Source organism: Hippocampus zosterae, chromosome 16, assembly GCF_025434085.1.
Source record: "Hippocampus zosterae strain Florida chromosome 16, ASM2543408v3, whole genome shotgun sequence".
NCBI classification, from domain to species: Eukaryota; Metazoa; Chordata; class Actinopteri; order Syngnathiformes; family Syngnathidae; genus Hippocampus; species Hippocampus zosterae.
The window spans coordinates 4,385,924-4,399,876 of NC_067466.1; the positions used below are offsets into that span (position 1 = coordinate 4,385,924).

At 44.6% G+C, this 13,953-nt stretch overlaps 2 protein-coding genes across 5 annotated transcripts in view; both read left to right on the top strand.

The window, feature by feature from the left end:
* The window catches only part of LOC127587804 (uncharacterized), a 265,695-nt gene that overhangs the window by 133,422 nt on the left and 118,320 nt on the right, over positions 1 to 13,953 (top strand). Inside the window, exon 2 of the mRNA XM_052046268.1 lies at positions 6,524 to 6,794. The gene's annotated coding sequence lies outside the window, so the exon portion shown is untranslated. The remainder of the gene's footprint in view (positions 1 to 6,523; positions 6,795 to 13,953) is intronic.
* Positions 1 to 13,953, top strand: part of robo4 (roundabout, axon guidance receptor, homolog 4 (Drosophila)) — a 48,071-nt gene that overhangs the window by 6,918 nt on the left and 27,200 nt on the right. For 3 of the 4 annotated variants that reach the window (XM_052046234.1, XM_052046231.1, XM_052046232.1), the window contains exons 2-3: positions 9,349 to 9,675; positions 12,673 to 12,830. In XM_052046234.1, the coding sequence (XP_051902194.1) occupies positions 9,349 to 9,675; positions 12,673 to 12,830 (485 nt within the window). Of the gene's footprint in view, positions 1 to 7,543; positions 7,879 to 9,348; positions 9,676 to 12,672; positions 12,831 to 13,953 lie in introns of those variants that run through there. The other variant, XM_052046233.1, reaches the window with a different exon arrangement.

The following is a 13,953-nucleotide window of genomic DNA, read 5'->3' on the forward strand; positions in this document are numbered from 1 at the left end:
TGTTTAAGGAGTTAATGGCTAGAGGGAAGAAGCTGTTTAAGTGTCTACTGGATTTGGTGCGCATGGATCTGTAGCGTCTGCCTGAGGGGAGTGGCTGGAAAAGGTGGTAGGCAGGGTGCGGGGGATCCAGGAGGATTTTCCGTGCCCTTGTCTTGATTCTTGCAGTGTGCAAGTCCTCAAGAGTGGGTAGGGCGGTGCCAACGATTTTCTCCGCCGTCCTAACTGTCCGTTGAAGTCGGATTTTGTCCTTTTTTGTGGCGGCCCCAAACCAAACCGTGATGGAAGAACACAGGATTGATTCGATGACTGCCGTGTAGAACTGTCGTAGCACCTCCTGTGGCAGGCCATGCTTCCTCAGCAGCCTCAGGAAGTACAAAAATATGCCATGAAGAAGCAGCAAGAGTTTGTCAAAGTCTGCCTGGCACGTAACACTGTGGCACGCAGGATTGAAGAACTCTCAGCGGACATCAAACGACAATTGGGAGACGGAGGAAAATAGTTAGATTTTTTTTCGCTGGCTTGCGACGAAAGCACAGACGCCTCGGACGCTGCTCAGTTACTTGTTTTTCTGAGGGGAGTGGACAATGAAATGAACGTGACTGAAGAACTACTGGACCTCCAGAGCCTGAAAACCAAAACAAGAGGAATGGACATATTCTCTTCTGTTTGCGCTGCCGTGAATTACATGAAACTCCTGTGGAAAAAAAAATTCTGGGATTATTACTGATGGTGCACCATCCATGACCGGCGATCGAAGTGGACTTTGAGAAAGTAATTCATGCCTTTGTCACATCCTGGCTCGATTACTGCAATGGCCTGTACTTTGGAGTCAGCCAGTCCTCCATTAAGTGCCTTCAGCTGGTCCAGAATGCCACTGCTCGCCTCTTGACTGGTACTCGTAAGAGGGAGCATATAACTCCTACTCTGGCATCCCGTCACTGGCTCTCCATTCATTTTAGAGTTATTTTCAAGATCCTCCTCCTTGTTTTCAAATCTCTGAATAATCTCGCGCCACCTTACCTCTCTAAGGTCATCCGCCCCTACACACCTGCCCGGCGCCAAACATCTCCGATACGAACATGTTATGAAACTGGTGATAAAAACTATTAACTATATCCGCTCCAGAGCGCTACGGCACCGTCGGTTTCAACAATTTCTAAGTGAGATTCATGCGGAATATGGAGATGTTGTCTATTACACTGACGTGCGCTGGCTCAGTCGGGGTTCTGCACTGTCGCAGTTCTATTCTCTTAGGCAGCAAATCAGTGAGTTTTTGGCTGAAAAGGGACAACCTATGTAAGAACTAAGTGACCCTATGTGGCTGTCTGATTTGGGTTTTCTGGTAGATATTACAAAGCACCTTAATATCCTCAACACCAGTCTCCAGGGACCAGACACAGTCATAAGCCAATTACATTCACACATCAAAGCCTTTGCAATTAAGCTGAAATTGTTTGAAAGACACCTGTCGCAGACCCAACCCAATACTGCACACTTTCCAGCGCTGCAAGAAATCATGACCACATTCCCACAGAGCAATGTCAGTGCGCAAAGAAGGAGCTCCGCATCAGCTATTTCATCTCTGGCTGAAGAGTTCAGACAACGCTTTCGAGATTTTGCAGCTATTGAGAAGGACATTGCTTTGTTTTCTTCACCTTTTTCCGTGGACATAGATGATGTTCCAGACCACTTGCAGCTGGAGCTCATTGAGTTGCAGTGTGATGCTGAGAGCCGCAGTCGGCACCAGCAACTTTCTCTCGCCAGCTTTTACCGACAGCTGAATAAGGACAGGTTCCAAGAGATTCGAGCGTTTGCTAAGAAAATGCTGAGCTTGTTTGGGTCGACGTATTTGTGTGAGAAGACATTCTCGGTTATGAACATAAATAAAAGCTGTGTGAGGACAAGTCTAACGGACGATCACCTGTGAGACATTTTGCGCATCTATACCACTGCTTTTCAGCCAGACCTGCCCTTTGTGCTTCAATCCAGATCTCAATATCCCCCGTCACATTAAGATCATTTGTCAGCTAGCAATAAGTCTCTGAATAAATGTTCAAGATCTACATCAGTCCTAAGTTTCATTCCAGAGTAAAATTTAAAAAGTTCAATCAACATTTATATTGACTGATATGTCATATTTCAAATGATCCCTGCAGTTGTGGATATGTGTATTGTTTGTTCATTTCCCTGTTGTTCGAGTCAAAGGTTTTGTGACTATTGAAAAGTCATGGTGATACATTTTATGTTTCAAATGTTGCAATTTGCGCTCAGGAGACTTCTGTTTAAGAAAAAGTCAAGTGAATAATCAGTTGCATGTGATATACCTGTTTGGAATGAACCAAAAGAAATTCTTAAGATTGTTGAAATTAAAATAAAAATAGAAATGTGAAACACAGACTGGCTTATTAAAATGTGTTTAACAATATTGTTGTTCAATGTAAAGAATGTCAGCCAAGGTCGGCCCCCTGACATTTTACCACATAAAATCTGGCCCCCTTGGCAAAAAGTTTGGACACCCCTGGTCTAGGACCTATCCTAATGAGATACCTGCCCATGTCATTTGACTCCTCACAATGCAAAGGATCAGCATACCTGTCAACATTTCGGAGCGCCAACCTGTATAAACTACCAAAACAATCCTTCTAAAGAGCAAAAAATCCTTATAACATACCAAAGCATTTTATATGTCAAAATAACGGCAGAAAAAAACCCACAAAATTTTCAATGATATTTATTGTAGATCTCCATAAGAGAATGTCTGGTTAATGTCTAATCATCATTCTACTTGGTGGCATTACTGTGTTGTATTCCTGCGTTACTTTTTCACCAACTCCAAATGCTGACCCATCGGCTCGAAGTTACAGCATCCATTCATATTTACTTTCGAAATGAAAGTATTCGAGTAGACGATCACCATTCCGGGCAAAAGCAAACTGAACTACCTGTTGGGAGGGGAGGGGGAACGGAAATTTTCAGAATCCGTATGATTTGTGCGATACGGCCATATACGTAAGATTCACCACCAAATCCGTATGAACTATGGCTAAACCATATGAGTTGACAGGTATGGATCAGTCACTGTTCTCAGAGCCAATCCATAATGATGGAGCGTCTCACTACGTCCGTAAGGGAGAAAGATTCTGAGAAGGAAGTTTCTGCTACAGAACGGTTTTCAACCAAAATCCGTTTCAGAAGGCTGTTTGAAAAGCAATTTATTTGAAATCCAAAACAATTTTATGATTAGGGGCTGATACACTATGCAAAAATAACAACAACAAAAAAACCCCCAGAGATTTACATAAATCACAACAAACACGTCTGCTCACAAAGAACGTTACATGAGGAAGTGTCACTTCCTCGTGCAAGGAACCCGAGAGGAGTCAAGTGGTGTATTCGAGTTTGCTCAGTTTGGTCGAAAACCGCCTCTCCGTGAGCCGTCACCTTACCGTGTTGGAGGGGTTTGTGTGTCCCAATGATCCTAGGAGCTAAGTTGTCTGGGGCTTTATGCCCCTGGCAGGGTCACCCATGGCAAACAGGTCCTAGGTGAGGGACCAGACAAAGCACGGCTCACAAAGCCCCTTAATGACAAATAAAATCGATGGTATCCATTTTCCCTTGCCCGGACGCGGGTCACCGGGGCCCCCCTCTGGAGCCAGGCCTGGAGGTGGGGCTCGTTGGCGAGCGCCTGGTGGCCGGGCCTACACCCATGGGGCCCGGCCGGGCTCAGCCCGAAGAGGCAACGTGGGTCCCCCTTCTCATGGTCTCACCCCCGTGGGAGGGGTCAAAGGGGTCGGGTGCAATGTGAGCTGGGCGGCATCCAAAGGCGGGGACCCTGGCGGTCCGATCCTCGGCTACAGAAGCTAGCTCTTGGGACATGGAATGTCACCTCTCTGGCAGGGAAGGAGCCCGAACTGGTGTGTGAGGCAGAAAAGTTCCGACTGGATATTGTCGGACTTGCCTCCACACACAGCCTAGGTTCTGGTACCAGTCCTCTCGAGAGGGGTTGGACTCGCTTTCACTCTGGAGTTGCTCACGGTGAGAGGCGCAGAGCAGGTGTGGGCATACTCATTGCCCCCCGGCTCAGTGCCTGTACATTGGGGTTCACACCGGTGGACGAGAGGGTTGCATCCCTCCGCCTGCGGGTGGGGGGACGGGTCCTGACTGTTGTTTGTGCATATGCACCAAACAGCAGCTCAGCATACCCACCCTTTTTGGAGTCCTTGGAGGGTGTGCTGGAGAGTACTCCTGCTGGGGACTCCCTTGTTCTACTGGGGGACTTCAATGCTCACGTGGGCAATGACAGTGAGACTTGGAGGGGCGTGATTGGGAGGAACGGCCCCCCTGATCAGAACTCGAGTGGTGTTTTGTTATTGGACTTCTGTGCTCGTCACGGACTGTCCATAACGAACACCTTGTTCAAACATAAGGGTGTCCACGTGTGCACTTGGCACCAGGACACCCTAGGCCGTAGTTCGATGATCGACCTTGTGGTCGTGTCATCGGATTTGCGGCCGCATGTTCTGGACACTCGGGTGAAGAGAGGGGCGGAGCTGTCAACTGATCACCACCTGGTGGAGAGTAGGCTCCGATGGTGGGGGAAGATGCCGGTCCATCCTGGCAGACCCAAACGTATTGTAAGGGTTTGTTGGGAGCGTCTGGCGGAATCCCCTGTCAGAAGGAGTTTCAACTCCCACCTCCGACAGAGCTTTTAGCATGTTCCGGGGGAGACGGGGGACATTGAGTCAGAGTGGACCATGTTCCGTGCCTCTATTGTTGAGGCGGCCAATCTGAGTTGTGGCCGTAAGGTGGTTGGTGCCTGTCGTGGCGGCAACCCTCGTACTCGCTGGTGGACACCAGCAGTAAGGGATGCCGTCAAGCTGAAGAAGGAGTCCTATCGAGCCTTTATGGCCTGTGGGACCTCAGAGGCAGCTGACGGGTACCGACTGGCCAAGCGGAACGCAGCTTCGGTGGTCGCCGAGGCAAAAACCCGAGCATGGGAAGAGTTCGGTGAGGCCATGGAAGCCGACTTCCGGACGGCTTCGAAGAAATTCTGGTCCACCATCCGACGTCTCAGGAGGGGGAAGCAGTGCACCACGAACACTGTGTACAGTGGGGATGGGGCGCTGCTGACTTCGACTCGGGACGTTGTGAACCGGTGGGCAGAGTACTTCGAAGAACTCCTCAACTCCACAAACACGTCTTCCTTGGAGGAAGCAGAGCCCGGGGACTCTGAGGTGGGCTCTCCTATCTCTGTGGTTGAAGTCACCGATGTGGTTAAAAAGCTCCTCGGTGGCAAGGCCCCAGGGGTGGATGAGATCCGTCCGGAGTTCCTCAAGGTTCTGGATGTTGTGGGGCTGTCCTGGTTGACACGCCTCTGCAACATCGCGTGGTCAACGGGGAGAGTGCCTCTGGATTGGCAGACCGGGGTGGTAGTCCCTCTTTTTAAAAAGGGGGACCGGAGGGTGTGTTCCAACTACAGAGGGATCACACTCCTCAGCCTCCCTGGTAAGGTCTATTCAGGGGTGCTGGAGAGGAGGGTCTGTCAGGAAGTCGAGCCTCAGATTGAGGAGGAGCAGTGTGGTTTTCGTCCCGGCCGTGGAACAGTGGACCAGCTCTACACCCTTAGCAGGGTTCTCGAGGGTATGTGGGAATTCGCCCAACCAGTCTACATGTGTTTTGTGGACTTGGAGAAGGCATTTGACCGTGTCCCTCGGGGAGTTCTGTGGGGGGTGCTTCGTGGGTATGGAGTACCGAACCCCCTGATACGGGCTGTTCGGTCACTATACCACCGATGTCAGAGTTTGGTCCGCATTGCCGGCAGTAAGTCGGAATCGTTTCCAGTGAGGGTAGGACTCCGCCAAGGCTGCCCTTTGTCACCGATTCTGTTCATAACCTTCATGGACAGAATCTCTAGGCGCAGCCAAAGCGTTGAGGGGGTCCGTTTTGGTGGCCTCAGTATTGCATCCCTGCTTTTTGCAGATGATGTGGTGCTGTTGGCTCCTTCAAACAGGGCTCTCCAACTCTCACTGGAGCGTTTCGCAGCCGAGTGTGAAGCGGTTGGGATGAAAATCAGCACCTCCAAATCTGAAACCATGGTCCTCAGTCGGAAAAGGGTGGAGTGTCCCCTCCAGGTCGGGGGGGAGATCTTGCCCCAAGTGGAGGAGTTTAAGTATCTTGGGGTCTTGTTCACGAGTGAGGGCAGGAGGGAGCGAGAGATCGACAGGCGGATCGGTGCAGCGTCTGCTGTGATGCGGACGTTGTATCGGTCTGTCGTGGTGAAGAAGGAGCTGAGCCAAAGGGCGAAGCTCTCAATTTACCGGTCGATCTACGTTCCAACCCTCATCTATGGTCACGAGCTATGGTTCGTGACCGAAAGAACGAGATCCCGGATACAAGCGGCCGAAATGAGTTTTCTCCGCAGGGTGTCCGGGCTCTCCCTTAGAGATAAGGTGAGAAGCTCGGTCATCCGGGAGGGGCTCCGAGTCGATCCGCTTCTCCTCCACATCGAGAGGAGCCAGATGAGGTGGCTTGGGCATCTGATTCGGATGCCTCCTGAACGCCTCCCCGGTGAGGTGTTCCGGGCATGTCCCACCGGGAGGAGACCCCGAGGAAGACCCAGGACACGCTGGAGAGACTATGTCACCCAGCTGGCCTGGGAACGCCTCGGGATCCCCCGGGGAGAGCTGGAAGAAGTAGCTAGGGAGAGGGAAGTCTGGGCTTCCCTGCTAAAGCTGTTGCCCCCGCGACCCGGCCCCGGATAAGCGGTAGAAGATGGATGGATGGATGGATGGATGGTCGAAAACCGGTTTTCGGACGGAATCCGAGGCGTAAAATATCTCAACTTTTCTGGTCAAAATCCGAGGTTTGACTGTACTTGTATGCATAATCTTCCTCATTTGGCCACAGTCCACTGCTTGTGGTTCATAGCTGGCGGTATGAACTGGTAAATTGAGTGTTTGCCTTTTTGCTCAGTTCCTTCTTCTCTGCAATAGACTGCTGCAGAGTGTGCGGCATGAAAGACACTTCACCGATACTTAATGAATGTCTCTGTCATATCTTCTCTTCATATTATACTTGTAAAATTGTGTGTTGCTCATGAAATCCATGCAGTCAATCCATGGTTAAAAAAATGTAATTTATTAAATGAAAATATTTTGAGGTCTTACTAAAAAAATAATAATAATGGCAGAGTTCAAGGTATCTTTCAAATGAATTAAAAAATGAAACTCAGAGCAAACTTCTAGAGTCTAGATTCTAGAATCTAGACTTTAACTTCAAGTAAACAAAAATGCACAATTTCAGTCTTGTTTTTAAAGTTTCACAAAGAAGTTTTCTGGAATCTGATCTAATCTAATCAAATAACATACACATCTATCATCCATTCGTTCATCCATTTTCTAATCAGTTTATCCTCACAAGGGTCGCGGGCATGCGAGAGCCTATCCAAGCTGTCTTCAAGCAATAGGTGGGTACACCCTGAACTGGTTGCCAGCCAATCACAGGGCACACATACACGAACAAACACATACATCAGACACTTTAATTTATTTTCCCAAGCCACGCAGCGTCACAAGATAAGGAGGAAAGAGCCTCACGTGTCTCCGCAGCCGCGAGTTGCCGATCTCTGAATTAGATGATAACATCCTTTTTTTCAACAGTTATTTTAAATCCAAAGCACCCACGTTCCGGTATTTATTTTGGCTTTTATTTTGAAATTTGCCCCCGCTGCTGGTTGGCTGCGTGTTACAGTAATGCAGAGCATAAACAAAAATAGACAATCTTTGTTCAGACTAACTTGTGTTGGCCTGACCGCATCGATGTCCACCGCCAGAGGTGATGTAATGTTGCTCTTCGTGATAACCGCGTTTCTTTTGCCAGGTAAGTTACTTATGTACTGCATATACATTATATTTCTTGTAACATAACTATCAATTTATGTTTAAGTATCGAAATGGTTAATTTGTATGACGTGCGTTCGTAGTATAAAAGAATAAGGCTCTCGATAAGGGGAGAGAACATGTGCATTATATTCACAATAAGTGTCAATATTTAGCCTGTTTGAAAATTAACTGATTATTTAGAAATTGTTTAATGGCTGGTAATGTAACATTAGTGTGCTTGTTGCTTGTGTGCTTGAGTATGCGTGTTATTGTGCGTGTCTGGAGTGTTTGGAAATCCACTTTAACTTGAGTTAGAGATGGCGAAAGATATTTTCGATTCATGTTCTTGTGCGTTTTAAATTACATCTATGTGTCATGAAAGGCTTACATTGATGATTTGTAAGTTTTTTTCCCCTACGTTTTATGTGGAACTGCTGCGACAACGTGGTTAAACGGGGTATTATCTGCCATTTGTTCGAATAAATTAAGGACCCATTGAAGCAGAGCATCTCTTCAGTCGTTTGTGCAATAGTTGATGAATAATATTTGATCTGATTGGTTATGTATTTACATTTCAGTTGGAGTAAAATGAGCTCCCCTTGTCTTTGGATTACATGAATCAAGTAGTTTTAAATGTCTTTTACTGCAGAAATATGAGTGCAACAAATCAACTTATCCACATCCCAAGTTAAAATCACCAAGAATTTCTGTCAATTTTAAGTTTACAAGTTTCCAGGCTCTACAAAGTACAGTGTAAATACACACATAAACTTTCTTTAATTGTGAGTATGCTGTTGATCAGGGAGTTCCAGGGTTCTTCAGTTGTTCCTGAGTGCCTTGAGCTTCCTCTCCTATCAGGAAGCTGATCAGTCCCCCAGTTTCCTTGGATGTGGTCATCCGTCTGCAGGAAGTTCAAACAATGGCATTCATGTTCTACACCCTGCAAACATTGTTTGTTAGTAGGAGGGTAAAAACGTGTTTGCTTTGGATTCAAGCTGGGTAAAAAATGTGTCACTATGAGTATTTCATACGTGTCGATAGCGATAATTACTGATTTTTTTTTCTTTGACATAACCAAATTAGACAATATAAAACACACGCAGCTATCCAGACCAAAAATAACATTCAAAATATCTGGTAGGAAAACTAACATGAAATCATTTACAAGTAATTTGATGAAAATGATCAAAACCAAGATTCAACAATTATACTTTTTTTTCTTCTTACAATGGAATTGTTTTTTTTTTTTCATTGCCAATATTCTTTTAGGCGTCATTTTGTTTTGGGTGTTTTTTTATAATACCAACATTATTTTCAATGTCAAAATGTCATGGCAGATTTCTGTTTCCATACTGTATGTTCTCAACAACTGGTAAGGGACACTCCAACAGGAAAAGAATGCTATTGTAAATAAAGAATGACCAGACATTTTAGTACTTAATCAAAAACAATCTGAATCCTTTAACAGGTGCTAGAGTTTGTGCTGACGATGTACCACCTCGCATTGTGCATCACCCCTCTGATGTCGTGGTGAAATTTGGAAAGCCAGCCACATTCTCATGCCGGGGGGATGGAAACCCAAAGCCAACCATTGAATGGCTGCACAATGGCCAGCCTCTGGAGATATCAAGGGGAGATGGCCAACTGCAGCCCATGATTTTATCAGATGATCGGCTTTTCTTCCTGAGTGTGGGTGGGATTGGTCACGGCCACTCGCATGAGGGAGTGTACACGTGTGTGGCCAGGAACAGTGCAGGAACGGCCATGAGCCACAATGCAACCTTGCACATTGCAGGTAAGACTTCTGCTGAATTTTACTGAATGATTGACCGGTCAAACGTTGCACAAAAAAATAAATAAATAAAAATCAGCTATTTCTCAGAGAAAATTGATGTGTATCCAGTTTGATGTTTTGTTTTTTTGGAATGTACAATTGATGGTTGTCCCCATGAGGCTGCAGCGGGTACCTACAAAAGATTAACGACACCCCTCAGTAACACCTTCCGTGTTGACAGCCTCTGATTGGCGAGTTTTCTGCACACCAATTTGGTACAAATTTTATTGAAATCCAACTTGAGCTTCTTTCATATGTGGATATAAATCTGATATATACAGTATTTGATGCAAGTGAAGAGTGGAGGTTCAGGTCATGCTCATCTGACCTAAATGTCTATAATGTTTGACGAACTGGAGACGGGGGCATGTCGGCGATAACGATGCGCCGATTGGCTCCTCTGAACTTAAGGTGTGCCCATACATCAGCGTCACGCATTCAAAATGGATGATTGTGTCAGGAAACAGACGCATGCGCATGTGCTCACAGCTTCAGCACAGGAGAGCCACACACAGACAATTAGACAAGACAAATCGTGGGACGTTTCGATTGTGTGCAGTTTTGCTGCCGTCTACCCGGGGATCTTTGCAGCTGTTTAACAGCAGAACACCGCAACATTTTAAATGAACATCCCAATGGCGTCCTCAAATAATATTTGCATGCCTCAGACATTGCATTCACCTTTAGTGGAAGAACAGCACTGCAGATTCCTGTGCTCCCTTGTGTCAGTATTTAAAATGCTTCTTAACTCCTCTTCTGATATATTTTTCGGTGATTTCAGAGGGGATGTGAAAAGGGGAATTGTACAAATGAAAATAATATTTTTGTTTTGATGTTTAGTATTTATTTTGTAAAATAAGTATTTTGTTTTGCTTTTGTTAAATTAAGGGGAAAAAAGACAACTACTCTTTAACAAAGTTAAAGTAAAAATCTCTTATTTCTAGAGCTATTTCTATTATTATGCAGGCACAACTTAACAAAATAAAAGAGTTCCTCTGCCTCAACACAATACATATTTGTTGTGTACTGGCAAAGTGAATAATTGTTATTTTCATGCACCCCATTATTGATTGGTTGTGAGGAGTGTTGATTTGTATAAGCTTGGCTAGACCATACTAAATGGGCATATAGCCCTGCTCCCCATGACCACCGTGCATGGGACCGGACCTTGGTCTTCTAAAAAAAAAAAAAAAGTGGTCCTCAACAGCATTTCTAGTTGAGGACCACTGATGTAGAGCTTTCTCAACCACTGCAGCTGTGACTAAGGGCTTTACAAAGCATTTCAAATCTATGCCCAAGAAATCAGAATATTAAGATAAGATAAGATAAGATATCCCTTATTCGTCCCACACTGGGGAAATTTACAGCCTCCAGCAGCAAGAATGTATGTAGAAAGAAGAAAGGAGAAAGAGAAAAAAAAACATCTTTCAATTAAATACAATATGGTTGAAAAAATATATTGACCCATATATAAGGCACATCCGATTATAATGTGCACTGTCGGCTTTTGAGAAAATGGAATGCTTTTAGGTGTGCCTTATTGTGCGGAAAATACAATAATTAAAATCAAATTAGAGGCATAAAATCGAGCCAGATTGGGGTGATTTACAAAAGGTCACTTTAATAAGATTCTACTATCTACATATAGTTTTGACATTTGTGACAGTGTTTTTTGTTGTTCTTGCTGGGTTTTTTTTTGTTTTGAGAACTGTGAACTGGCCCTGTGAAATGTGGACTCCAAAAGGAGTGAATCCGCATAAAGCTTTCTTGTGCGCTAGACTGTCAGTCAGCCATCAGCGTTTCATCAAGTTCAATAAGCACAGGTTCCTAGGGACATCCAATCGTCTGAAGTGGCTTAAAGTTTTGCTTTATTTGAAGCAGTTAATGTTGTTTAAATCTTAATTAACACACTTCAATGCATAAAAAAGGCTGAATCTGTCATGATTTTTTGACAAGAATACAATGACCAGGATGAATAAGGATATTCACATGCCAGTGATTAAAGATCTGCTTCAAACGGGTCAGAAAAATACAAATTTACCTGTTTTTAATTTCAGGGCTGCTTATTTCATGCCAAACACACCAATCTCTTTGGTTTAGAGTAATCTCTGGAAATTTATAAATCTGACTCTAACATCACTCCCTCACCAGTCGTGAACCCTACTGTAATGTTGGTGACATATTCAGGGTTCAAGGTAAATATGAACTTTGGGAGTGTTTATCAGACCCCACAAGCTTTTTAAGGTCTGGCAATGCTTCTGTGAATTGTAGGTGGGGAGATTTGAAATTAAATGCTGAATATTATAAAAACCCAGTATGGTGAAGATAATACAAGGTAAATATGATCTATTCTCGTTTGTGTAGTGCAGCCTTCCTCAAATGGGAGACTGAGGTACGGGTTCAGACCAAGTCATGGTCTAATACGGGCAGATGGTGAATTCCCGTGAAGTAAAAATAAAGTACTATACAGTTATGTGTCAAGCAGCTGGGTTTTATTACTTGAATCCACTGTCACCGATGATGTAAGTGTGACATAGTTAATCATGTTGTGATTATTTCACAGAAAATAAGACAATCAATCTTATTAGTTTACTGGAAGCGATAATAACATCAATGTGGAAAAAACAAACCGCCGACAGTCTTACAGTCAGTGGCTTCTTTTTGGATTTCAGCAGAGGCTGAAATGTTAAAAGACTGAGTTCAAGGGCCCATGATTCATTATTGACAGTGAGATGTATTTGTATTTTTTTCACCTCTCATACTTTTTTGTTAGAAAATGACCTCGGCAGCCTGTAGAGGTGTATACTGTATATAGTTTACCTCTCTGTAAAAACAGTATTCACATGCAATCTGTGCAATTTAATGTTCTGTATTTGTTTATTTATTTACATATTTATTTATTGTCTTTTTGATGTCCTGATGACTTATTAATTCTCAGCTGTTTCTTGTACTTTGTAGCACTGCAGGAGGCCTTCACCGTGGAGCCCAGTGATGTCGAGGTGGCAGAGGGAGAAGTGGCTGTTTTAAACTGTGCGCCCCCAGTGGGACACCCAGAACCTAACATTATGTGGAGAAAGGATGGCCTGGCAATCAACTACACTGACTTCCACTACACTGTAAGATACAGTTTTTGCCTCTTCCTTCGCTTCAAATCAAATGTTTGCATGTTGGTTACTCAAGAGATAAGTCTTATTCCAGTACCTTGCATTGTGCTGTTATGCACACCACACCACCATTAGCCTTTTTTTCTTTTCACTGCAGTCATTTTGACACAAGAAAATAAGAAATAGAACGGAAGCAATTAACATGACAGGCAAAAACAGTCCAAGCACAAACCTATGACATTTGGTAAAGGTGTGGCTCATTATGGCACCACCAGACTGCTTGATATTTTCACTGGGTTAGGAATAAGAACTTGTCCCATTGTATAGCCCGTGGATATAGTTCACAAAGTGAACACACAATGCGTAGGAATAAAAAAAAAAAACATAGGACACAAGAGTCGTTCTGTGGGCACTGAGAGCTACCCAGCAGAACCAGCATCCAAACACCTGGACCAAACCAAAAAGGAGCAGGCTTGGAGAATGGTGAGCAAGGAAGTTGGTGTATTTGGTTCATGTATTTACTTGTTTACAGGTGTAGAACTGTGCACCAAGATAATATTTAGTATTCTGCAAATTATTAGCAAAACCACCGACAACCTGATTCACAAGCAAACATTTTTTTTTGTACATCGCAGGAGAAACCATGTGAAGCAGCCTCTCTTGTAGTTCCTCTGCAAACAAATGCATGCAAACCACCTAGGGAGAAGCAATATTTCGTATTTGCTCTGAATCGAGCATTGGCTTTACTCCCTCAAAGCACAAATGGTGTCACTCTTTTGGGTGCAATATTAAGTGCTAGCGTTTCCACCCAAATGGTGGTGTTGATGGCAGAGGGGCCTCTCCGCATCCTAACAAAGCGAAACCATTTGGAGTTATGAGGCAGATGTAGCCTGCTCCGAATAGGGGCAAAACACAATAAAGGAATCAAAATGATGCTTAATATTTTTTAGGAGAATTGTTGCAGAATAATACCGTATTGGCCCGAATATAAGACGGTGTTTTTTGCATTGAAATAAGTCTGAAAATGTGGGGGCTGTCTTATATTCGGGGTCTAGACATTATACCCAATCACGGCGCTAGATCACGCCAGATACTGTATCATTGAAGCGAATGCTGAACTTGACTCCCCAGGCCA